The 26,016-nt window shown below is 51.1% G+C and overlaps 1 protein-coding gene across 1 annotated transcript in view; it reads left to right on the top strand.

The window, feature by feature from the left end:
• The window catches only part of LOC140716010 (lysophospholipid acyltransferase 7-like), a 185,925-nt gene that overhangs the window by 30,261 nt on the left and 129,648 nt on the right, over positions 1-26,016 (top strand). The window contains exons 3-6 of the mRNA XM_073028648.1: positions 6,351-6,480; positions 12,830-12,956; positions 14,225-14,375; positions 15,361-15,718. Of these exons, the coding sequence (XP_072884749.1) occupies positions 6,351-6,480; positions 12,830-12,956; positions 14,225-14,375; positions 15,361-15,718 (766 nt within the window). The remainder of the gene's footprint in view (positions 1-6,350; positions 6,481-12,829; positions 12,957-14,224; positions 14,376-15,360; positions 15,719-26,016) is intronic.

The following is a 26,016-nucleotide window of genomic DNA, read 5'->3' as shown; positions in this document are numbered from 1 at the left end:
ACATCCTAGTAAATTTTCTCTGTGCTCTTTCAACCTTATTTGCATCTTTCCTGTGGGTAGGTGACCAAAACTGCACACAATACTCAAATTAGACCTCACCAACTTCTTATACAACTTCAATGTAACATCCCATCTCCTATGCTCACCACTTTGATTTATGAAGGACAATGTGCCAAAAGCTTTTTTTTAATGACCCTATGTTACACCACTTTCAATGAATTATGGGCCTGCATTCCCAGATCCCTTTGTTCTACTGCACGGCTCAGTGCCCTGCTGTTCACTGTGTAAGACCTACCCTGGTTGGTCATACTGAAGCACCCTACCGTTCGCTGTGTAAGACCTGCCCTGGTTGGTCCTACTGAAGCACCATACCGTTCACTGTGTAAGACCTGCCCTGGTTGGTCCTACTGAAGCACCATACCGTTCGCTGTGTAAGACCTGCCCTGGTTGGTCCTACTGAAGCACCATACCGTTCGCTGTGTAAGACCTGCCCTGGTTGGTCCTACTGAAGTGCAACACCGCACACTTGTCCCTATGCTGAGTGACTGAACCTTCTTGACCAACCTCCCATGTGGGACCTCGTCAGATGCCTTGTAGATAACATCCACTGTCTTGTCTTCGTCAACTTTTGTTAACTGCCTTGAAAAGTCTAATTGGTTAGATATGATCTACCACACGCAAAGCCATACTGATTATCCTTAATCAATCCATGCCTATCCATTTACTCATATTTCCGGTCCCTTAGAATACCTTCCAAAAGTATTCTCACTATTGATGTCAGGTTCACTGGCCTATAACTTCATGGTTAATTTTTAGAGCCTTTCTTTAACAACAGACGAGCATTGGCTATCCTCCAAACCCATGGTACCTCTCCGGTCGCAAAGGATGATTTAAATATGTCTGCCAGTGATTATGCAGGAAGTTTGAATTTAGTAACTCGTTTCCTTCTATCTTAGAAGGAAGATTTTATCCTTTTATCTTATCAATCACCCCGATGAGTTACTCAGAGTTGAACTGCATGTGCATTTAACGAGAGCTGTACAACTCATTTCCTTCTACCGTAGGCCATGAACTTATCAATCACGCCTGCTGTGGACACTTTCTGGAGGTCCAAGATCTGTATGCTCCATGATTGCTGGACTAAGTGTGTAAATGTACAAGGGGGCTATGTTGAAAAATAAATGTGCTAGATTTCCCTTTAGATTCTCCTTCACCTTGTCTGTTAGGGCAACTTCATGCCTTCTTTTAACCCTCCTGATTTCTTTCATAACTGTTCTCTTACATTTCTGAGTACTTGATTTATTTCTATCTGCCTATATCTGCTATGCACCTCCTTTTCTTAACCAGAGCCTCAATATCTCTGAAAAACCAAGGTTGACAGACACATATAAGCTCTGTACTCTCAACATCTCACTTTTGAAGGCCTCCCACTTACCAAGTACAACTTTGCCAGAGAACAGTCTGTCCCAATCCACACTTGTCAGATCCTTTCTGATGCCACCAAAACTGGTCTTCCTCTAATTTAGAATCTCAACCCGAGGACCAGATTTTCTTTTCCATATTTACTTTGAAACTAATGGGATTGGGTCACTGGATGCAAAGTGTCCCCTACACAAACTTCTGTCATCTGCCCTGTCTCATTTCTTAATAGATAAAGTATTGGACTCTCTAGTTGGGACTTCTATATATTGATTTAGGAAACTTTCCCAAATACATTTGATAAACTCTATTCTATCCAGCCCTTTTACAATATGGGAGCCCCAGTCAATGTGTGGAAAGTTAAAATCACCTACTATCATAACCTTATGTTTCTTGTAACAGCCTGCAATCTCTTTACAAATTTGTTCCTCTAAATCCCAAGGACTGTTGGGTGGTCTGTAATATAGCCCCATTAACATGGTCATACCTTTCTTATTTCTCCGTTCCACCCATAACGCCTCGCTAAACGAGTTCTCCAGTCTGTCCTGATGGAGCACCGTCATGATTTTTTCCCTGACTAGTATCGCCACCCTTCCTTTAATCTCTCCCGGTCTGTCGGGACCCCAGAATATTGAGTCTTGCCCCCCTCCAACCTAATCTCACTCATGGCTACAATATCATAATTCCAGGTGTTGATCCATGCCCTGAGTCCATCCGCCTTTCCACGATACGTCTTGCATTGAAATATACGCAGCTCAGGACACTAGTCACTCCATGCTCAACCTTTCATTCCTGACTTTGTCTGTGGTCTTAACAAAATCTGTCTGCATTATCCACTAACTGTTCTGGCAGTTTGGTTCCTAACCCCCTTGACTTCTAGGTTAAACCCTGCCCACCCCATGCAGCATGAACAACTTTCCTGCTCGGATATTAGCCCCTTTCCAGTTCAGGTGCAAACTGTCCCTTCTGTACAGGTTCCACCTTTCTTGGAAGAGATGCCAATCGTCCAAAAATCATATGCCCTCCCTCCTATACCGATTCCTTAGCCACGTATTCATCTGTAATCTTGCTATTTCTGGCTTCACTAGCATGTGGCAAAGGTAGCAATTCTGAGATCACAACCCTGAAGGTCCTGCCCTTTAACTTAGCAGCGAACTTCCTGAACTCATTTTGAAGAACCTAGTCATTCTTCCTACCCATGTCATTGGTACCTACATGGACCACAACTTCTGGCTGTTCACCCTCCTACTTAAGAATGCTGAGGACTTAGTCTGAGATATCCCGGACCGCAGCACCAGAGCTGTGTGTCAGACATGGCTATAAGTAGCACTGGGACCTCACTGGGGACTATATTGTCTTCTTTCCTGTTTACCCTGTGTACTTCAGACTTTAGATACAACACTGATTCTTGTCATTTGCAGAAATTCTCTGATGACTCTGCAATAGTTGGGTGTATTAAGGGAGGGCAGGAGGATGAATGCAGGGTCTTGGTAGAGGACCTTGTCAAACAGTGCAAGCTGAATCATCTGCAGCTCAGCATCAGTAGGACAAAGGAGATGGCGGTGGACTTTAGGAAGATTAAGTCTGCACTGCTCCCTGTTACTATTGATGGTGAGGATGTGGGTGTGTCGAAGACCTACCAGCACCTGGATGACAGACCTGAGTGCAGCACCAATACAGAGGCTGTGTACAAGAAGGGCCAGAGTTGCCTCTACTTCCCGAGGAGACGGAAGTCCCTTGGAGTATGCAGGCCTCTCCTTCACATATTCTACCAGTGTTTTGTTGCCAGAAAGATCTTCTATGCGGTGGTGCGTTGGGGCAATGGCATCAACAAGGGAGCTATCAGGCTCAATAAACTGATAAAGACTGGCTCTGTTATAGGAGTCAAACTGGACACACTGGAGGCTGTGCTAGAACAAAGGACCTTATAGAAAACCCTGGCAAGTCTGGACAATGTTTCTGACCCTCTGCATGCCACCTTGGCTGAACAGAGGAGCATATTTTAGTAATAGACTGAGACAACTATGCTGCTCCAAAGTACTATACAAAGTCATTCTTACCTTTGGCCATTAGAATCTATAATGAGTCAACCTATAGCGGGCAAGGAGTGATTGTGAGAGGGACAGAAAAAGAGAAAAAAGGGGGAATAATAAATAAATAAGGATGGGGTAAGAAGGGGAGGAGGGGCATTAATGGAAGTTAGAGAAACCAAAGGTGTAGCCATGGGGACCCATATAGGTCCCAGCTATGCCTGCCTTTTTGTTGGCTTTGTGTAACAGTCCATGTTCCAAGCCTATACAGGTATCCGTCCCCCACTTTTCCTTCGCTACATCGATAACTGCATTAGCGCTGCCTCCTGCACGCATGCTGAGCTTGTCGACTTCATTAACTTTGCTTTCAACTTTCACCCTGCCCTCAAATTGACCTGGTCCATTAACGACACTTCCCTCCCCTTCCTTGATCTTTCCGTCTCCATCTCTGGAGACAACTTATCTACTGATATCTACTATAAGCCTACGGACTCTCACAGCTACCTGGACTATTCCTCTTCCTACCCTGTCTCTTGCAAAAATGCCATCCCCTTCTCACAATTCCTCCATCTCCACTGCATCTGCTCTCAGGATGCGGCTTTTCATTCCAGGATGAAGGAGATGTCTTCCTTTTTTAAAGAAAGCGGCTTCCCTTCTTCCACCATCAACTCTGCTCTCAAACGGATCTCTCCCATTTCCCACACATCTGCCCTCACCCCATCCACCCGCCACCCCACTCGGGTTAGGGTTCCCCTTGTCCTCATCTACCACCCCACCAACCTCTGGGTCCAACATATAATTTGGGTCTGTAACTTCCGCCACCTCCAGCGGGATCCCACTACCAAGCACGTTTCCCACTCTCCCCCCCCCCCCCCCCCTTTCTGCTTTCCACAGGGATCGCTCCCTAAGCGACTCCCTTGTCCATTCATCCTCCCCGTCCCTTCCCTCCGATCTCCCTCTTGGCACTTATCCTTGTAAGTGGAACAAGTGCTACACCTGCCCTTACACTTCCTCCCTCATTCAGGGCCCCAGACAGTCCTTCCAGGTGAGGCGACACCTCACCTGTGAATTGGCCGGTGTGGTATACTGCGTCCGGTGCTCCCGGTGTGGTCTTTTATATATTGGTGAGACCTGACGCAGACTGGGAGACCATTTCACTGAACACGTATGCTCTGTCCGCCAGAGAAAGCAGGATCTCACAGTGGCCACACATTTTAATTCTGCATCCCATTCCCATTCTGATATGCCTATCCATGGCCTCCTCTACTGTCAAGATGAAGCCACACTCATGTTGGAGGAACAACACCTTATATACTGTCTGAGTAGCCTCCAACCTGATGGCATGAACATTGATTTCTCTAACTTCCGTTAAAGCTCCTCCTCCCCTTCTAACCCCATCCCTTATTTATTTATTTATTATTCTCTCTCTCTCTCTCTCTCTCTCTCTCTCACACACACACACACACACACACACACACACACCCTTTTTTTCTCTCTTCGCCCATCACTCCTTGCCTGTTCTCCATCTCCCTCTGGTGCTCCCCTCCCCCTTTCTTTCTCCCTAGGCCTCCTGTCCCATGATCCTTTCCCTTCTCCAGCTCTTTTTGCCTTTTGCCAATCACCTTTCCAGCTCTTAGCTTTATCCCTCCCCCTCCTATCCCTCCCACTTTCAAATCTCTTACTATCTTTTCTTTCAGTTTGTCCTGACGAAGGGTCTCGGCCCAATGTGCTTCCACCAGCATTTTGTGTGTGTTGCTTGAATTTCCAGCATCTGCAGATTTCCTCGTGTTTGCGTTTATATTTGTGCACTTGGGATACTACCATGACACTATGTTTTGCATTGGGATCAATAAAGTATCATCATCAAACCATTCTCATCCACAGAACCACCTTTCAGTTCCCCTAACCCTGTCACCACAGTTTGCCTTTTCTCCTCCTCCCCTTCCCTTTTGAGTCAGTTCCAGAGATCTGACCTCTGTGACTTTCCTCTGCTAGGTCATCCCCCCACAAGAATCCAAATTAGTATACCTATTGTTGAGGGTGATGGCCACAGGGGTACTTTGTACTGACTGTTTAATCCCTTTCCCCTTGCCCCTTCCTGACTGTCATCCCGTGTCCTGCACCTTAGGTGTAACTATCTTTCTTTATGTCCTATCTACCCCTCAGCCTCCCAGTTGGTCCAGATTTCATCCAGTTCCAGATCCAACTCCTTAATGCAGAGCGCTAGAAGCTGCAGCAGGATACACTTCTCACAAATGTAGTTGTCAAGGAGACGGGGGTCTCCCTTCCTTTCCGCATCCTGCAAGAGAAACACGCCACTACCCTGCCTGGTATCTCTACTATCCTAACTGAGCAGATAGAAAGAAGGAAAAACGAGGAACTGTAGGGGAGAAAGAATAGTCAACCTTCATCTTTTTCTTTTGCTTTCTCTTACTTAAGCCTTGAAGAGCTGAAGGCTCGAAATCTTCACTCTAATTTTCTCCAACGATGGGCACTTCAAAAATGGCCCATGGAGTGTAGGAGACTGAGAGGTGTATAAAACCACAAGGTGTACAGGTAGGGTGAATGAGCACTGTCTTTTTCCCAGGGTTGGGCAATCAAGTACCAGAGGGCACAGGTTCAAGGTGAGAGGGGAAAGAGATTTAATAGGGACCTGAGGGGCAGCTTTTTCCACCCAGAGGGTGGTCTGTCTATGGAACAAACTTCCAGAAGAAGTAATTGAGGCAGGAACTTTAACAACATTTAAAAAGGCAGGTGCATGGATAGGAAAGGTATAGAAGGACAACTGGACCTGGCTTAGATGAGAATCTGGGTTGGCATTGATGAATGGTCTGTCTCCATGCTGGACGTGGTGGGGATCCTGCCAGTGACCCTCTCTCTCTCTCTCTCGCCACCCCACAGGGAAGCTGGGGAGACAGTACGGCGCCACACTGATTGGGTTCACTATTGTCGCGGCAACCTGTGGCGTTCACACCTTCCATTCGTTCTTGTGTATCTTCATCACCTGGGCAATCATCAGGTTCTGCACCAGGTACGTGTCCATTATGTCCCTTGACCCCTCACCCCTCACTGAGACCTACTGCTTTATTCTCTACACCCACAGCTGTGTGGCTAGGCACAGCATAAATGCTATTAATAAATTTGCCAGCAACACAACCGTTGGCAGAGTTTCAAGTGGTGACAAGGAGGAGCACAGGAGCAAGATAGATCGGCTGCTTGACTTGCACTGAACATCATTAAAACAAAGGAATTGATTGTGGATTCAGGGAGGGGAAGCCAAGGGAACACACACCAGTCCTCATCAGCAGTGGAAAGGGTGATTAATAGAACATAGAACAGAACAGGAACAGACCTGTGACAAAAAGTGAATCAAAAAACCCTCAAACTAATCTCTCCTACCTCTACAATGTCCACATCCCTCCATCTTCCTCACATCCATGTGCCTATCCAAACGTCTTTTAAAAGCCTCAAATGTATTTGCCTGTACTACCATATCAGGCAGAACATTCCAGGCATCCACCTCTGAGTAAAAAAAACTTAACCCTCACATCCCCCCTCACCTTCAATGCGTGTCCTCTGGTATTAGACATTTCACTGTGGAAGGCACTAGCAGTTCCAGGTGTCAGGGGCATGAAGCGTATGAAGCTACCAGAACTAGATAGAAGGTTCTTGGGAAGCTGAAAAGTCTGAAGGTAGATAAGTCACCTGGACAAGATTGTATATACCCCAGAGTTTTGATTCCAACTCTTTGTCCTGTTGGCATTGAGGAAGAGGTTACTTGTCTGGACCAGGCCCTGACTCTTCCACCTCCTCTCTAAAGGCCATCTCATCATTGCTGGTGATGAATCAAGAAGCACGAGCCCGTGTGAACACGGGTGCAATGAAAAACTTTCTTGCAGCGACATCAAAGGCACACAGCATCACTCACAAAGAAACACAGAAATTAAAGATAAATCAGACGCAATTTTCCACAGAAGGAACACGATTAAACTAAGTGGTCATGGTGTTTCTGTGATTAGGGTAGTGCTAATTGGTTGAAGGGAGGTAGCCGACCCTAAACCTGGTAAAGTGGGGCTTCAGGCTTCTGTACCTCCTGCCCGATGGGAGACACGGCCCGGATGGTGGCGATCTTTGATGGTGACCTTGCCTTCTTGAGGCAGCACCTTGTGTAGCTACTCCTGACGGTGGGGAGGGATGTACCCGTGATGTACTGGGCTGAGTGCAATGCACTCTGCAGCTTCTTACCTTCCTGAGCATACGAATTGCTGTACCAGACCGTGATGTAATTAGTCAGCATTTTCCCATCTTCAATCGTTTAATTGGAGAAGGGCAAATGACACAAACCAAAAGGAGCTGGTGGGGGTGTGGGCAGCCCGTTGTCTATGTCTGACCTGTGTAAGCGCCAAGATCTCCTGTTGTGGACCAGTGCATGTCTACCCCCTCACAAAGTCAATTAGTTGCTTTACCGAGGCAGTGGGAAGTGTAGACAAACTTAGCTGTAGGCAAATGAACTGGGGGTAGAGTTTTTGTTCTCTCCCACAATTTATTGTTTTTCCTCCTTTATATCAGCTCAGTTAAAACAGTAGGGATGCCAGGCAGGATAGTGGAATGCTCCTCTTGTAGGATGTGGGGAGGCAGGCAGACCTCCAGTGTCCACTACACCTGCTAGAAGTGCAAAAATTTGCAGCTTCTAACACTCTGCATTAAAGAACTGGATGAAATCTGGATCATTTGGGAGGCTGAGGGGATGATAGTGCAGGACTCAGGAAACCTGGTGACAGTCAGAAGTGAGAAAGGGGTTATACAGTGTAGAGTACCCCAGTGGCCATCCCCCTCAACAACAGGTATAAAACATTCAATACTGCTATGTGGGAAATGATCCAGCAGAGGAAAGTCACAGCGGTTTCTGGCTCTGTGACTCAGAAGGGAAGTGGGGGGAGAAGAGTTGAGCTGTGGTGAAACTTGTTTGCAGGAGGGGCAGGACTGGCAGCTCAGTAATCCAGGGTTACGTTGTGTTAGACACGACAGCGTGGGAGAGATTAAAGGAGAAGGGGTGGCTTTACTAGTCAAGGAAAATGTCACGGCAGTGCTCAGTCAGGACAGATTGGAGAACTTGTCTAGTGAGGCATTTTTGGGTGGAACTGATAAATAAGAAATGTGTGACCTTGTTGATAGGTCTGTATTACAGACCACCCACCCAAATTAAGGGAAGACGTTTGTAGAGAGATTACAGAATGTTACAAGAAACATTAGGTTGGTATAGCAGGTGGTTTTAACTTTCCACATATTGACTGGGACTCCATACTGTAAAAGGACTCAGTAGTATTTGTCAATTGTGTTCAGGAACATTTTCTTGATCAGTATGTAGAAGTCCCGACGAGAGAGAGTGTGAAACTTTATCTACTATTAGGGAATGAGACAGGGCAGGTGACAGAAGTTTGTGTAGGAAACATTTTGCATCTCGTGATCACAATGTCATTTGTTTCAAAGTAAATATGGAAAAAGGGAGGTCTGGTCTGCGGACAGATTCTAAATTGAAGAAAGGCCGATTTTGGTATCAAAAAGGATTTGGCAAGTGTGGATTGGGACAGGCTGTTTTCTGACAGAGGTGTACTTGATAAGTGGAAGGCCTCAAATGTGAGATTTTGAGAGTGCAAAGCTGGTATGTGCCTGTCAGAATAAAAGGTAAAATAAACCAGGAGATTATAGGCCAGTGAGTGTGTCACCAGTTGTGGGAAAGTTATTAGAAGGGATTCTAAGGGTCTGAATATACAAGTTTTTGGTTAGACGTGGATTGATTAAGGATAGTCGGCATGGCTTCCTGTGTGGTAGGTCATGCCTAACCAATCTTACAGTTTTTCAAGGAAGTTTCCAGTAAAGTTGATGAAGGCAAGGCAGAGCATCTTTCAGTAAGGCATGGACTTTCAGTAAGGCATTTGACTAAGTTCCACATGGGAAGCTGGTCAAGAAGGTTCAGTCACTTGGCATTTAGGATGAGCGAGTAAATTGAATTAAACATTGGCTTTGTGGAAAAAGCCAGAGAGTTGTAGTAGATGGTTGCCTCTTTGACTGAAGGCCTGTGACTAGCAGCTGCACGGTCCGTTGCTGTTTGTCATCGATATCAACAGTCTGGATGATAATGTGGTTAACCGGATCAGCAAATGACAAGAAGATTAGGGGTGCAGTTGTCAGTGAGGAAGGCTATCATGGCTTGCAGAGGGATCTGGACCAGCTGGAAAATGGAATTTAATGCAGACAAGTGCAAGACGTTGCATTTTAGTGTGGTAGGTCTGACAGTGAACGGTAGGGCATTGAGTGCGGTACAACACGGGGATAGGGGTCTGGCAATACAGGTCCATCACTCATTGAGTGCGGTACAATGTGGGGATAGGGGTCTGGCAGTACAGGTCCATCACTCATTGAGTGCGGTACAACACGGGGATAGGGGTCTGGCAATACAGGTCCGTCACTCATTGAGTGCGGTACAACACGGGGATAGGGGTCTGGCAATACAGGTCCATCACTCATTGAGTGCGGTACAACAGGGGGATAGGGGTCTGGCAATACAGGTCCATCACTCATTGAGTGCGGTACAACAGGGGGATAGGGGTCTGGCAATACAGGTCCATCACTCATTGAGTGCGGTACAACAGGGGGATAGGGGTCTGGCAATACAGGTCCTTCACTCATTGAGTGTGGTACAACACGGGGATAGGGGTCTGGCAATACAGGTCCATCACTCATTGAGTGCGATACAACAGGGGGATAGGGGTCTGGCAATACAGGTCCGTCACTCATTGAGTGCGGTACAACACAGGTATAGGGGTCTGGCAATACAGGTCCATCACTCATTGAGTGCGGTACAACACAGGGATAGGGGTCTGGCAATACAGGTCCGTCACTCATTGAGTGCAGTACAACACGGGGGATAGGGGTCTGGCAATACAGGTCCGTCACTCATTGAGTGCGGTACAACACAGGGATAGGGGTCTGGCAATACAGGTCCTTCACTCATTGAGTGCAGTACAACACGGGGGATAGGGGTCTGGCAATACAGGTCCATCACTCATTGAGTGCGGTACAACACAGGGATAGGGGTCTGGCAATACAGGTCCATCACTCATTGAGTGCAGTACAACACGGGGGATAGGGGTCTGGCAATACAGGTCCATCACTCATTGAGTGTGGTACAACAGGGGGATAGGGGTCTGGCAATACAGGTCCATCACTCATTGAGTGCGGTACAACACAGGGATAGGGGTCTGGCAATACAGGTCCATCACTCATTGAGTGCGGTACAACAGGGGGATAGGGGTCTGGCAATACAGGTCCATCACTCATTGAGTGCGGTACAACAGGGGGATAGGGGTCTGGCAATACAGGTCCATCACTCATTGAGTGTGGTACAACAGGGGGATAGGGGTCTGGCAATACAGGTCCATCACTCATTGAGTGTGGTACAACACGGGGATAGGGGTCTGGCAATACAGGTCCATCACTCATTGAGTGCGGTACAACACAGGGATAGGGGTCTGGCAATACAGGTCCATCACTCATTGAGTGCGGTACAACAGGGGGATAGGGGTCTGGCAATACAGGTCCATCACTCATTGAGTGTGGTACAACACGGGGATAGGGGTCTGGCAATACAGGTCCATCACTCATTGAGTGCGGTACAACACAGGGATAGGGGTCTGGCAATACAGGTCCATCACTCATTGAGTGCGGTACAACACGGGGATAGGGGTCTGGCAATACAGGTCCATCACTCATTGAGTGCGGTACAACACGGGGATAGGGGTCTGGCAATACAGGTCCTTCACTCATTGAGTGCGGTACAACACGGGGATAGGGGTCTGGCAATACATGTCCATCACTCATTGAGTGCGGTACAACAGGGGGATAGGGGTCTGGCAATACAGGCCCATCACTCATTGAGTGCAATACAACACTTGGATCGAGGTTGTGGCAATACAGAACCATCACTCATTGAAAGTGGCGTCACAGGTAGATAAGGTTATAAAGAAAGGTTTTGGCACATTGATTTCCGTCATTCAATGCATTGAGTACAGGAAGTGGGTTGTTATGTTTCCGGTTGTATAAGATGTTGGTGAGGCCTAATTTGGAGTGTTGCATGCAGTTTTGGTTACCTAACTACAGGAAAGATGTAAATAGTTAGAAAGAGTACAGAGGGCCTGAGTTATAAAGAAAGATTGAATAGGTTAGGACTATATTTCTTTGCATGTAGGAAACTTGATAGAGGGATACAAAACCTGGGCTGTATTTTTTAAAGACTATGATTAAATGACCCTAGCTCTTTATTTTTTTACTGACGTTGAGTGAAAGGTTGTTGTTCGGGCTCCACTCACCAAGATGTCCAATCTTACTCCAGTGTGGAATTTGGAGTATTGTGTTGAGTTCTGGAAAGATGGAAAGAGTGCAGAGGAGATTTCTGAGGATGTTGCCAGGACTCGAGCAACTGAGTTATATTGAGAGGTCAGTCAGGTTGGGAGGTGTGTCAGAGATCGAAGGGCACAGGTTTGGGCAATCCATCTCCGCAGGGCTGGGTGATCAAGAACCAGAGGGCACAGGTTTAAGGTGAGGGGGAGGGAGATTTCATAGGGACCTGAGGGGCAACTTTTTCACCCAGAGGGTGGTCTGTCTATGGAACGAGCTGCCAGAGGAAGTGGTTGAGGCTGGAACTTTGACAACGTTAAAAAGAGATTTGGACAGGTACATGGATAGGAACGGTTACGGTGAAAGGCAGGCAGATGGAGTTTGGTCAGCAGGAGCTGCTTGGGGGAGGGAGGGAGTTAATGTCATCAACGTGTCAAAGGTATTGGGACAACTACATTGATTGGAAAGGTTGAGAGTAGGGGTTCCCAGCCTGGGGTCCACAGACCCCTCAGTTAATGACATGAAAAAAGTTCGGTACCTGTGGTTTACATGGATGAGATCCGAACACAGGTAGAAGAGAGTATATCAGCATGGACCATTTGCGCCGAAGGACATATTTCTATCCCTTCAGTCAATAACTAGTTGTTTATTTGGAGAAACGGCACCATAACAGGCCGATGCCTCTATGCCACCCAATTCACCTACCAACCGGTACGGCTTTGGACTGTGGGAGGAAACTGGAACACCCAGAGGAAACCCACGCAGTCACCGGGAGGACCTACAAATGCCCTACAGGCAGCAGTGGGTATTGAACCCGGAATGCTGGCGCTGTACCCTGCCGCACACAGTAGTCACTCCAGCTTTTTGCGTGCATTGTTCGAGATACTGGTGACCTTCCCGAGCCAGTCACAGTGGGAGAGCCACTCGTCTGCAATCGTTGTGGGGCAATTGGACAAGCCAAGAGCTTTCACTCTCTCCCGCAGATACTGCTACCAGCTGACAATGGCTTGGATGTTCTCGTATCTTCTCCTCTTCCGCATGCTAGGCTACCTGAGGCTGCCAGCTCCCAATCCCTTCGCCAATGCCGTCCAGCTCCTGCTGACGCTCAAGGTGAGTGCAAACCAGGTGGTGGGGGTTGACCAGGGGCGGGAGGGCCAGTTGCTGACCACGCACTCTCCCTCTAACACACACCCTCTATCCCCCACCTGTTCTCCCCACTCTGCCCCTCATTACCCTCCACTCTCCCCCTCCCTAGCCCCTTTCCCCATCCCTCCTCAGCCCTTTTCCCCACCCCTCCCCCTTTCCCCACCCCACCCACTCTTTCCCCACCCCACCCACTCTTTCCCCACCCCACCCACTCTTTCCCCACCCCTCCCCCTCTTTCCCCACCCCTCCCCCTCTTTCCCCACCCCTCCCCCTCTTTCCCCACCCCACCCACTCTTTCCCCACCCCTCCCCCTCTTTCCCCACCCCCTCCCTCTCTTTCCACTCTTCCCCTACCCACTGTCCCTGCCCCTCACCCTCTCTCCACTCCCACTCTCACCCCCTGCTCTCTACCCTCTTCCCTTTCCCCTCTCATTCCTTATACCCCCTCTTATACCCTCTCATCTCCTCCTCCCACACCCTCCCACCTCTTCCCCATCTCTACACTCACCCCTCCCCACTCTACTCCCCCCTACACCGTCTCCCTGCTCCCCTACCTCTCAACCCCTCTCTCTCCCTTTCTCCCACTCTTCTGCACCCTCTCCCGCTCTCTTCCCTTCTCTCTCCCTCTCTTCCCTTCTCTCTCCCTCTCTTCCCTTCTCTCTCCCTCTCTTCCCTTCTCTCTCTCCCTCTCTTCTCTCTCTCCCTCTCTTCCCTCCCTTCCCTCCTCTCTCCCCCTTCCCCCTCCTTCCTCCCTCCTCCCCCTCCTTCCCCTCTTCCCCCTCCTTCCTCTCTTCCCCTCTCCTTCCTCTCTTCCCCTCTCCTTCCTCTCTTCCCCCTCTCCTTCCTCTCTTCCCCCTCTCCTTCCTCTCTTCCCCTCTCCTTCCTCTCTTCCCCTCTTCCCCCTTCCCCTCTTCCCCTCTTCCCCCTCCTTCCCCTCTTCCCCCTCCTTCCCCTCTTCCCCCTCCTTCCTCTCTTCCCCTCCTTCCTCTCTTCCCCTCTCCTTCCTCTCTTCCCCTCTCCTTCCTCTCTTCCCCTCTCCTTCCTCTCTTCCCCTCTCCTTCCTCTTACTCCTCTCCTTCCTCTTACCCCCTCTCCTTCCTCTTACCCCCTCCTTCCTCTCTTACCCCCTCTCTTCCCCCTCATTCTCTTCCTTTCTGTCCCCCTCTCTCCTCTCCCCGTCTCCTCTTCTATCACCCTCACAGTCTCTCGTTCTCTGTCTCTCTCACTCACCAGATGGTGAGCCTGGCGGCAGAGTTGAACCCGGTGTACCTGGAGGCGTTGAGCCGGGGACGGACTGTCCCTGGTCGTCATCCGCTGGACGGGGTGATGCCTGGACTACGGGAGGTTCTGTGTTACAGCTACTGTTACCTGGGCATTATGACCGGTGAGAGATCCCTTCGTCCAAACCCTGGCACCTACTCCCTAACTCAACGCCATCTTCTTTCTCCACTGCCACCCACCCGCTCATCCCCCCTCACCCCCACCCATCCTCTCATCTTCCCCATCACATCCCCTCACCCCCATCCACTCTCTCATCCCCCCTCAACTCCCCTCCACCCAAAACCACCCTCTCATCCCATCACACCCCCTCACCTGCTCTCCACCCCCACCCACCCTCTCATCACCCATCAAACCCCCTTCTCCACCATCACGCACATCCTCATCCCCATCTCACCCCTCACCACCCCTACCCACCGTCTCATCCCCCTATCACAACCCTTTTCACACCACCTCACCCATTCTCCACACCCACCCACCCGACCCACCCCCATGCACCCCCCAACAACCCCACACACTCTCTCATCCCCCACATCCACCCTCGTGCACCCTCTCCACCCCCACCCACCCTCTCATTCCCCTCACACCCTTCGCTCCTTCACCTCCATCAGCCCTCTACACGCCCATCCAAACCACCCTCCTACATCACCCCTCACCCTGTATCCTCCCCTCTGTCTCCCCTCAGTCCCCTTATAACCGTATAACAATTACAGCACGGAAACAGGCCATCTCAGCCCTTCTAGTCCATGCCAACGCTTACACTCACCTAGTCCCACTGGCCCACACTCAGCACATTCCTTTCCTTTCCTGTCCATATACGTATCCAATTTTACTTTAAATGACAATACCGGACCTACCTCTACCACTTCTACTGGAAGCTCATTCCACACAGCTACCACTCTCTGAGTAAAGAAATTCCCCCTAGTGTTACCCTTAAACTTTTGCCCCCGAATTCTCACCTTGCCTCCTTTCACCCCCTCCTTTTCCCTCTCCCCTTTCTCTTTCCCCCTTCTCTGCGCTCCCCCTCCTTTCTGTCTCCTCCCCTTTCTCATTCTCTCCCCCCACTAACGGTCTTCCTCCCCCCCCCACAGGGCCGTTCTACCGCTATCGGACATACCGCGACTGGGTGCAGAATTCCCGCCTGCCCCGAGTGCCGAGCTGGGATCCTCTGCTCCGTCACCTGTCACTGGCACCACTCTATGGGCTGGCATTCCTGCTTTTCTCACACCTTTTCCCATTGGACTTCGTACGCACGGCCGATTTTGCTCGCCACGGCTTCGCCTACACGCTGCTCTACACGGCCGCCCTCTTCCTGACGTTCCGTCTACGCTTCTATGTGGCCTGGACCTTCGCTGAGGGAGCGTGTATTGCCTCTGGACTTGGGGCGTACCCGGTGTCTGCCCGCTCCCGTCCGGGGAACGGTCCCACCGATCCCAGCTACACTGACAGGTCAGGATGTGCTCTCAGGGTCAGGAGTTAGTGGTCTCACCCCATTTGTGTCGCACACTGTTGGAATAGAGCATCACACCCGTTGGGGTCTGGCGTCTTGCTTCATTGAGAGCATGATTCTAGCCCCGTTGGGTTTGGAATTTACGCTGTGTTGGGGGTCGTGATTTGCATTCCGTTGCGCAAGAGTGTTGCGCTCCGTTTGGGTTAGGCGTCACACTCCCTCCGTTCCCCGTACACAATGTCCATCTCCCTCCGTTCCCCGTACACAATGTCCATCTCCCTCTATTCCCCATACACAATGTCCATCTCCCTCCGTTCCCCATACACAATGTCCATCTCCCTCCGTTCTCCGTACACAATGCCCATCTCCCTCCGTTCCCTGTACACAATGCCCATCTCCCTCCGTTCCCTGTACACAATGTCCATCTCCCTCCGTTCCCCGTACACAATGTCCATCTCCCTCCGTTCCCCGTACACAATGTCCATCTCCCTCCGTTCCCCGTACACAATGTCCATCTCCCTCCGTTTCCGTTCCCCGTACACAATGTCCATCTCCCTCCATTCCCCGTACACAATGCCCATCTCCCTCCGTTCCCTGTACACAATGTCCATCTCCCTCCGTTCCCGATACACAATGTCCATCTCCCTCCGTTCCCCGTACACAATGTCCATCTCCCTCCGTTCCCCATACACAATGTCCATCTGCCTCCGTTCCCCGTACACAATGTCCATCTCCCTCCGTTCCCCGTAAACAATGTCCATCTCCCCCCGTTCCCCATACACAATGTCCATCTCCCCCCGTTCCCCATACACAATGTCCATCTCCCTCCGTTCCCTGTACACAATGCCCATCTCCCTCCGTTCCCCGTACACAATGTCCATCTTCCTCCGTTCCCCATACACAGTGTCCATCTCCCTACATTCCCTGTGCTGAATGTCCATCTCCCTCCGTTCCCCATACACAATGTCCATCTCCCTCTTTTCCCCGTACACAATGTCCATCTCCCTCCGTTCCCCGTACACAATGTCCATCTCCCTCCGTTCCCCGTACATAATGCCCATCTCCCTCCGTTCCCCGTACACAATGCCCATCTCCCTCCGTACCCCGTACACAATGTCCATCTCCCTCCGTTCCCCGTACACAATGTCCATCTGCCTCCGTTCCCCGTACACAATGTCCATCTCCCTCCGTTCCCCGTACACAATGTCCATCTCCATCCGTTCCCTGTACGCAATGCCCATCTCCCTCCGTTCCCCGTACACAATGTCCACCTGTACACAATGTCCATCTCCCTCCATTCCCCATACACAATGTCCATCTCCCTCCGTTCCCCGTACACAATGTCCATCTCCCTCCGTTCCCCGTACACTATGTCCATCTCCCTCCATTCCCCATACACAATGTCCATCTCCCTACATTCCCCGTGCTTAATGTCCATCTCCCTCCGTTCCCCATACACAATGTCCATCTCCCTCCGATCCCCGTACACAATGTCCATCTCCCTCTGTTCCCTGTAAACAGTGTCCATCTCCCCCCATTCCCCGCACACAATGTGACACTCCCTCCGTTCACCGTACACAATGCCCATCTCCCTCCGTTCCCTGTACACAATGCCCATCTCCCTCCGTTCCCTGTACACAATGTCCATCTCCCTCCGTTCCCCGTACACAATGTCCACCCGTACACAATGTCCATCTCCCTCCATTCCCCATACACAATGTCCATCTCCCTCTGTTCCCCGTACACAATGTCCATCTCCCTCCATTCCCCATACACAAGATAGATAGATCGATAGATAGATACTTTATTCATCCCCATGGGGAAATTCAACTTTTTTCCAATGTCCCATACACTTGCTGTAGCAAAACTAATTACATACAATACTTAACTCAGTAAAAAAAAATATGATATGCATCTAAATCACCGTCTCAAAAAGCATTAATAGCTTTTAAAAAGTTCTTAAGTCGGTACACAATGTCCTTCTCCCTCCGTTCCCCGTATACAATGTCCATCTCTCTCTGTTCCCCGTACACAATGTCCATCTCCCTCCGTTCCCCATACACAAAGTCCATGTCTCTCCGTTCCCCGTACACAATGCCCATCTCTCTCCGTTCCCCGTACACAATGCCCATCTCCCTCAGTTCCCTGTACACAATGTCCATCTCCCTCCGTTCCCCGTACACAATGTCCATCTCCCTCCATTCCTCATAAACAATGTCCATCTCCCTCCGTTCCCCGTACACAATGCCCATCTCCCTCAGTTCCCTGTACACAATGTCCATCTCCCTCCGTTCCCCGTACACAATGTCCACCTCCCTCCGTTCCCCATACACAATGTCCATCTCCCTACATTCCCTGTGCTCAGTGTCCATCTCCCTCCGTTCCCCATACACAATGTCCATCTCCCTCCGTTCCCCGTACACAATGTCCATCTCCCTCCATTCCTCATACACAATGTCACACTCCCTCCATTCCCCGCACACAATGCCCAACTCCCTCCGTTCCCCGTACACAATGTCCATCTCCCTGCGTTCCCCGTACACAATGTCCATCTCCCTCCATTCCCCATACACAATGTCCATCTCCCTCCGTTCCCCGTACACAATGTCCATCTCCCTCCATTCCTCATACACAATGTCACACTCCCTCCATTCCCCGCACACAATGCCCAACTCCCTCCGTTCCCCGTACACAATGTCCATCTCCCTCCGTTCCCCGTACACAATGTCCATCTCCCTCTGTTCCCTGTACACAATGTCCATCTCCCCCCATTCGCCGCTCACAATGTCACTTTTTCTCCGTTCCTCATACACAATGTCCATTTCCCCCCATTCCCCGCACACAATGTCACACTCCCTCCGTTCCCCGTACACAATGCCCATCTCCCTACGTTCCCCGTACACAATGCCCATCTCTCTCCGTTCCCCGTACACAATGTCCATCTCCCTCCATTCCCCATACACAATGTCCGTCTCCCTCCTTTCCCCGTACATAATGTCCATCTCCCTCGTTTCCCCGTACACAATGTCCATCTCCCTCCGTTCCCCGTACACAATGCCCATCTCCCTACGTTCCCCGTACACAATGCCCATCTCTCTCCGTTCCCCGTACACAATGTCCATCTCCCTCCATTCCCCATACACAATGTCCGTCTCCCTCCTTTCCCCGTACATAATGTCCATCTCCCTCGTTTCCCCGTACACAATGTCCATCTCCCTCCGTTCCCCGTACACAATGCCCATCTCCCCCCGTTCGCCGCTCAAAATGTCACACTTTCTCCGTTCCTCATACACAATGTCCATTTCCCCCCATTCCCCGCACACAATGTCACACTCCCTCCGTTCCCCGTACACAATGCCCATCTCCCTCGTTTCCCCGTACACAATGTCCATCTCCCTCCGTTCCCCGTACACAATGCCCATCTCCCTCCGTTCCCCGTACACAATGTCCATCTCCCTCCGTTCCCTGTACGCAATGTCACACTCCCTTCGTTCCCCGTACACAATGCCCATCTCCCTCCGTTCCCCGTATACAATGTCCATCTCTCTCCATTCCCCGTACACAATGCCCATCACCCTCCGTTCCCCAGACACAAAGTCCATCTCTCTCCGTTCCCTGTACACAATGCCCATCTCTCTCCGTTCCCCGTACACAATGTCCATCTCCCTCCGTTCCCCGTACACAAAGTCCATCTCCCTCCGTTCCCCGTACACAATGTCCATCTCCCTCCGTTACCCGTACACAATGTCCATCTCCCTCCGTTCCCCATAGACAATGCCCATCTCCCTCCGTTCCCCATACACAAAGTCCATCTCTGTCCGTTCCCCGTACACAATGCCCATCTCCCTCCGTTCCCCGTACACTATGTCCATCTCCCTCCATTCCCTGTACACAATGTCCATCTCCCTCCGTTCCCCGTACACAATGTCCATCTCCCTCCGTTCCCCGAACACAATGTCCATCTCTCTCCGTTCCCCATACACAATGTTCATCTCCCCCCATCCCCGCACACAATGTCACACTCCCTCCGTTCCCCGTACACAATGCCCATCTCCCTCCGTTCCCCGTACATAATGCCCATCTCCCTCCGTTCCCTGTACACAATGTCCATCTCCCTCCGTTCCCTGTACACAATGTCCATCTCCCTCCGTTCCCCATACACAATGTCCATCTACCTCCGTTCCCCATACACAATGTCCATCTACCTCCGTTCCCCGTACACAATGTTCATCTCCCCCCATTCCCCGCACACAATGTCACACTCCCTCCATTCCCCGTACACAATGTCCATCTCCCCCCATTCCCCGCACACAATGTCACACTCCCTCCGTTCCCTGTACACAATGTCCATCTCCCTCCGTTCCCCGTACACAATGTCCTTCTCCCTCAGTTCCCCGTATACAATGTCCATCTCTCTCTGTTCCCCGTACACAATGTCCATCTATCTCCGTTCCCCATACAGAAAGTCCATGTCTCTCCGTTCCCCGTACACAATGCCCATCTCCCTCAGTTCCCTGTACACAATGTCCATCTCCCTCCGTTCCCCGTACACAATGTACACCTCCCTCCGTTCCCCATACACAATGTCCATCTCTCTACATTCCCTGTGCTCAGTGTCCATCTCCCTCCGTTCGGCATATACAATGTCCATCTCCCTCCGTTCCCCGTACACAATGTCCATCTCCCTCCATTCCTCATACACAATGTCCATCTCCCTCCATTCCTCATACACAATGTCCATCTCCCCCAATTCCCCGCACACAATGTCACACTCCCTCCATTCCCCGCACACAATGCCCAACTCCCTCCGTTCCCTGTACACAATCCCCATCTCCCTCCGTTCCCCGTACACAATGCCCATCTCCCTCCGTTCCCCGTACACAATGTCTATCTCCCTCCGTTCCCCGTGCACAATGTCCATCTCCCTCCGTTCCGTGTACACAATGTCCATCTCCCTCCGTTCCCCGTACACAATGTCCATCTCCCTACATTCCCTGTGCTCAATGTCCATCTCCCCCCATTCCCCGCAAACAATGTCACACTCCCTCCGTTCCCCACACACAATGTCACACTCCCTCCGTTCCCCGTACACAATGTCCATCTCCCTCCATTCCTCATACACAATGTCACACTCCCTCCATTCCCCGCACACAATGCCCAACTCCCTCCGTTCCCCGTACACAATGTCCATCTCCCTCCGTTCCCCGTACACAATGTCCATCTCCCTACATTCCCTGTACACAATGTCCATCTCCCCCCGTTCGCCGCTCAAAATGTCACACTTTCTCCGTTCCTCATACACAATGTCCATTTCCCCCCATTCCCCGCACACAATGTCACACTCCCTCCGTTCCCCGTACACAATGCCCATCTCCCTCCGTTCCCCGTACACAATGCCCATCTCTCTACATTCCCCGTACACAATGTCCATCTCCCTCCATTCCCCATACACAATGTCCGTCTCCCTCCTTTCCCCGTACATAATGTCAATCTCCCTCGTTTCCCCGTACACAATGTCCATCTCCCTCCGTTCCCCGTACACAATGCCCATCTCCCTCCGTTCCCTGTACACAATGTCCATCTCCCTCCGTTCCCCGTACACAATGTCCATCTCCCTCCGTTCCCCGTACACAATGTCCATCTCCCTCCGTTCCCTGTACACAATGCCCATCTCCCTATGTTCCCTGTTCACAATGTCCATCACCCTCCGTTCCCCATACACAATGTACATCTCCCTCCGGTCCCCATACACAATGTCCATCTCACTCCCTTCCCCGTACACAATGTCCATCTCCCTCCGTTCCCCGTACACAATGTCCATCTCCCTCCGTTCCCCGTACACAATGTCCATCTCCCTCCGTTCCCCATAGACAATGCCCATCACCCTCCGTTCCCCAGACACAAAGTCCATCTCTCTCCGTTCCCCGTACACAATGCCCATCTCTCTCCGTTCCCCGGACACAATGTCCATCTCCCTCCGTTCCCCGTACACAATGTCCATCTCCCTCCGTTCCCCGTACACAATGTCCATCTCCCTCCGTTCCCCATAGACAATGCCCATCTCCCTCCGTTCCCCATACACAAAGTCCATCTCTGTCCGTTCCCCGTACACAATGCCCATCTCCCTCCGTTCCCCGTACACTATGTCCATCTCCCTCCATTCCCTGTACACAATGTCCATCTCCCTCAATTCCCCGTACACAATGTCCATCTCCCTCCATTCCTCGTACACAATGTCCATCTCCCTACATTCCCCATACACAATGTCCATCTCCCTACATTCCCTGTGCTCAATGTCCATCTTCCTCCATTCCCCTTACACAATGTCCATCTCCCTCCGTTCCCCATACACAATGTCCATCTCTCTCCGTTCCCCTTACACAATGTCCATCTCCCTCAGTTCCCCGTACACAATGTCCATCTCCCTCCGTTCCCCTTACACAATGTCCATCTCCCTACATTCCCTGTGCTCAATGTCCATCTCCCTCCGTTCCCCGTACACAATGTCGATCTCCCTCCATTCCCCATACACAATGTCCATCTCTCTCCGTTCCCCATACACAATGTTCATCTCCCTCCATTCCTCATACACAATGTCCATCTCCCTACATTCCCTGTACTCAATGTACATCTCCCTCCGTTCCCCGTACACAATGTCCATCTCCCTCTGTTCCCTGTACACAGTGTCCATCTCCCCCCATCCCCGCACAGAATGTCACACTCCCTCCGTTCCCCGTACACAATGTCCATCTCCCTCCATTCCCTGTACACAATGCCCATCTCCCTCCGTTCCCCATACACAATGCCCATCTCCCTCCGTTCCCCGTACACAATGTCCATCTCCCTCCGTTCCCCATACACAATGTCCATCTACCTCCGTTCCCCGTACACAATGTTCATCTCCCCCCATTCCCCGCACACAATGTCACACTCCCTTCATTCCCCGTACACAATGTCCATCTCCCCCCATTGCCCGCACACAATGTCCATCTCCCTCCGTTCCCTGTACACAATGTCCATCTCCCTCCGTTCCCCGTACACAATGTCCTTCTCCCTCAGTTCCCCGTATACAATGTCCATCTCTCTCTGTTCCCCGTACACAATGTCCATCTCTCTCCGTTCCCCGTACACAATGTCCATCTATCTCCGTTCCCCATACAGAAAGTCCATCTCTCTCCGTTCCCCGTACACAATGCCCATCTCTCTCTGTTCCCCGTACACAATGCCCATCTCCCTCAGTTCCCTGTACACAATGTCGATCTCCCTCCGTTCCCCGTACACAATGTACACCTCCCTCCGTTCCCCATACACAATGTCCATCTCCCTACATTCCCTGTGCTCAGTGTCCATCTCCCTCCGTTCCGCATACACAATGTCCATCTCCCTCCGTTCCCCGTACACAGTGTCCATCTCCCTCCGTTCCCCATACACAAAGTCCATCTCCCTCCGTTCCCCGTACACAATGTCCATCTCCCTCCGTTCCCCGTACACAATGTCCATCTCCCTCTGTTCCCCGTACACAATGTCCATCTCCCTCTGTTCCCTGTACACAATGTCCATCTCCCCCCATTCCGCGCACACAATGTCACACTCCCTTCGTTCCCCGTACACAATGCCCATCTCACTCCGTTCCCTGTACACAATGTCCATCTCCCTCCGTTCCCTGTGCTCAGTGTCCATCTCCCTCCGTTCCACATACACAATGTCCATCTCCTTCCATTCCCCGTACACAATGTCCATCTCCCTCCATTCCTCATACACAATGTCCATCTCCCCCCATTCCCCACACACAATGTCACACTCCCTCCGTTCCCCGTACACAATGTCCATCACCCTCCGTTCCCCATACACAGTGTCCATCTCCTTCCGTTCCCCATACACAATGTCCATCTCCCTCCGTTCCCCGTACACAATGTCCATCTCCCTCCGTTCCCTGTACACAATGTCCACCTCCCTACATTCCCCGTACACAATGCCCATCTCTCTCCGTTCCCCGGACACAATGTCCATCTCTCTCCGTTCCCCGGACACAATGTCCATCTCCCTCCGTTCCCCGTACACAATGTCCATCTCCCTCCGTTCCCCATAGACAATGCCCATCTCCCTCCGTTCCCCATACACAAAGTCCATCTCTGTCTGTTCCCCGTACACAATGCCCATCTCCCTCCGTTCCCCATACACAGTGTCCATCTCCTTCCGTTCCCCATACACAATGTCCATCTCCCCCCGTTCCCCGTACACAATGTCCATCTCCCTCCGTTCCCTGTACACAATGTCCACCTCCCTCCGTTCCACGTACACAATCTCCATCTCCCTCCGTTCCCCGTACACAATGTCCATCTCCCTCCGTTCCCCGTACACAATGTCCATCTCCCTCCGTTCCCTGTACACAATGCCCATCTCCCTATGTTCCCTGTACACAATGTCCATCACCCTCCGTTCCCCATACACAATGTACATCTCCCTCCGGTCCCCATACACAATGTCCATCTCACTCCCTTCCCCGTACACAATGTCCATCTCCCTCCGTTCCCCGTACACAATGTCCATCTCCCTCCGTTCCCCGTACACAATGTCCATCTCCCACCGTTCCCCATAGACAATGCCCATCACCCTCCGTTCCCCAGACACAAAGTCCATCTCTCTCCGTTCCCCGTACACAATGCCCATCTCTCTCCGTTCCCCGGACACATTGTCCATCTCCCTCCGTTCCCCGTACACAATGTCCATCTCCCTCCGTTCCCCGTACACAATGTCCATCTCCCTCCGTTCCCCGTACACAATGTCCATCTCTCTCTGTTCCCCATACACAATGTTCATCTCCCTCCTTTCCTCATACACAATGTCCATCTCCCTGCATTCCCTGTACTCAATGTACATCTCCCTCCGTTCCCCGTACACAATGTCCATCTCCCTCCGTTCCCTGTACACAATGCTCATCTCCCTCCGTTCCCCGTACACAATGTCCATCTCCCTCCATTCCCCATACACAATGTCCATCTCCCTCCATTCCTCATACACAATGTCCATCTCCCCCCATTCCCCACACACAATGTCACACTCCCTCCGTTCCCTGTACACAATGTCCATCACACTCCGTTCCCCATACACAGTGTCCATCTCCTTCCGTTCCCCATACACAATGTCCATCTCCCCCCGTTCCCCGTACACAATGTCCATCTCCCTCCGTTCCCTGTACACAATGTCCACCTCCCTCCGTTCCACGTACACAATGTCCATCTCCCTCCGTTCCCCGTACACAATGTCCATCTCCCTACATTCCCCGTACATAATGTCCATATCCCTCTGTTCCACACACACAATGTCCATCTCCCTCCGTTCCCCGTACACAATGTCCATCTCCCTCCGTTCCCCGTACACAATGTCCATCTCCCTCCATTCCCTGTACACAATGCCCATCTCCCTCCGTTCCCCATAGACAATGCCCATCACCCTCCGTTCCCCAGACACAATGTCCATCTCCCTCAGTTCCCCGTACACAATGTCCATCTCCCTCCATTCCCTGTACACAATGCCCATCTCCCTCCGTTCCCCATAGACAATGCCCATCACCCTCCGTTCCCCAGACACAAAGTCCATCTCTCTCCGTTCCCCGTACACAATGCCCATCTCCCCCCATTCCCCACACACAATGTCACACTCCCTCCGTTCCCTGTACACAATGTCCATCACACTCCGTTCCCCATACACATTGTCCATCTCCTTCCGTTCCCCATACACAATGTCCATCTCCCCCCGTTCCCCGTACACAATGTCCATCTCCCTCCGTTCCCTGTACACAATGTCCACCTCCCTCCGTTCCACGTACACAATGTCCATCTCCCTCCGTTCCCCGTACACAATGTCCATCTCCCTACATTCCCCGTACACAATGTCCATCTCCCTCTGTTCCACACACACAATGCCCATCTCCCTCCGTTCCCCGTACACTATGTCCATCTCCCTCCATTCCCTGTACACAATGTCCATCTCCCTCCGTTCCCCGTACACAATGTCCATCTCCCTCCGTTCCCCGAACACAATGTCCATCTCTCTCCGTTCCCCATACACAATGTTCATCACCCCCCATCCCCGCACACAATGTCACACTCCCTCCGTTCCCCGTACACAATGCCCATCTCCCTCCGTTCCCCGTACATAATGCCCATCTCCCTCCGTTCCCTGTACACAATGTCCATCTCCCTCCGTTCCCTGTACACAATGTCCATCTCCCTCCGTTCCCCATACACAATGTCCATCTACCTCCGTTCCCCATACACAATGTCCATCTACCTCC

Source organism: Hemitrygon akajei, chromosome 24 (assembly GCF_048418815.1).
Source record: "Hemitrygon akajei chromosome 24, sHemAka1.3, whole genome shotgun sequence".
Taxonomy (NCBI): domain Eukaryota; kingdom Metazoa; phylum Chordata; class Chondrichthyes; order Myliobatiformes; family Dasyatidae; genus Hemitrygon; species Hemitrygon akajei.
Note: the sequence above shows the minus strand (reverse complement) of the source record. Positions and strands in the feature narration are given on the sequence as shown.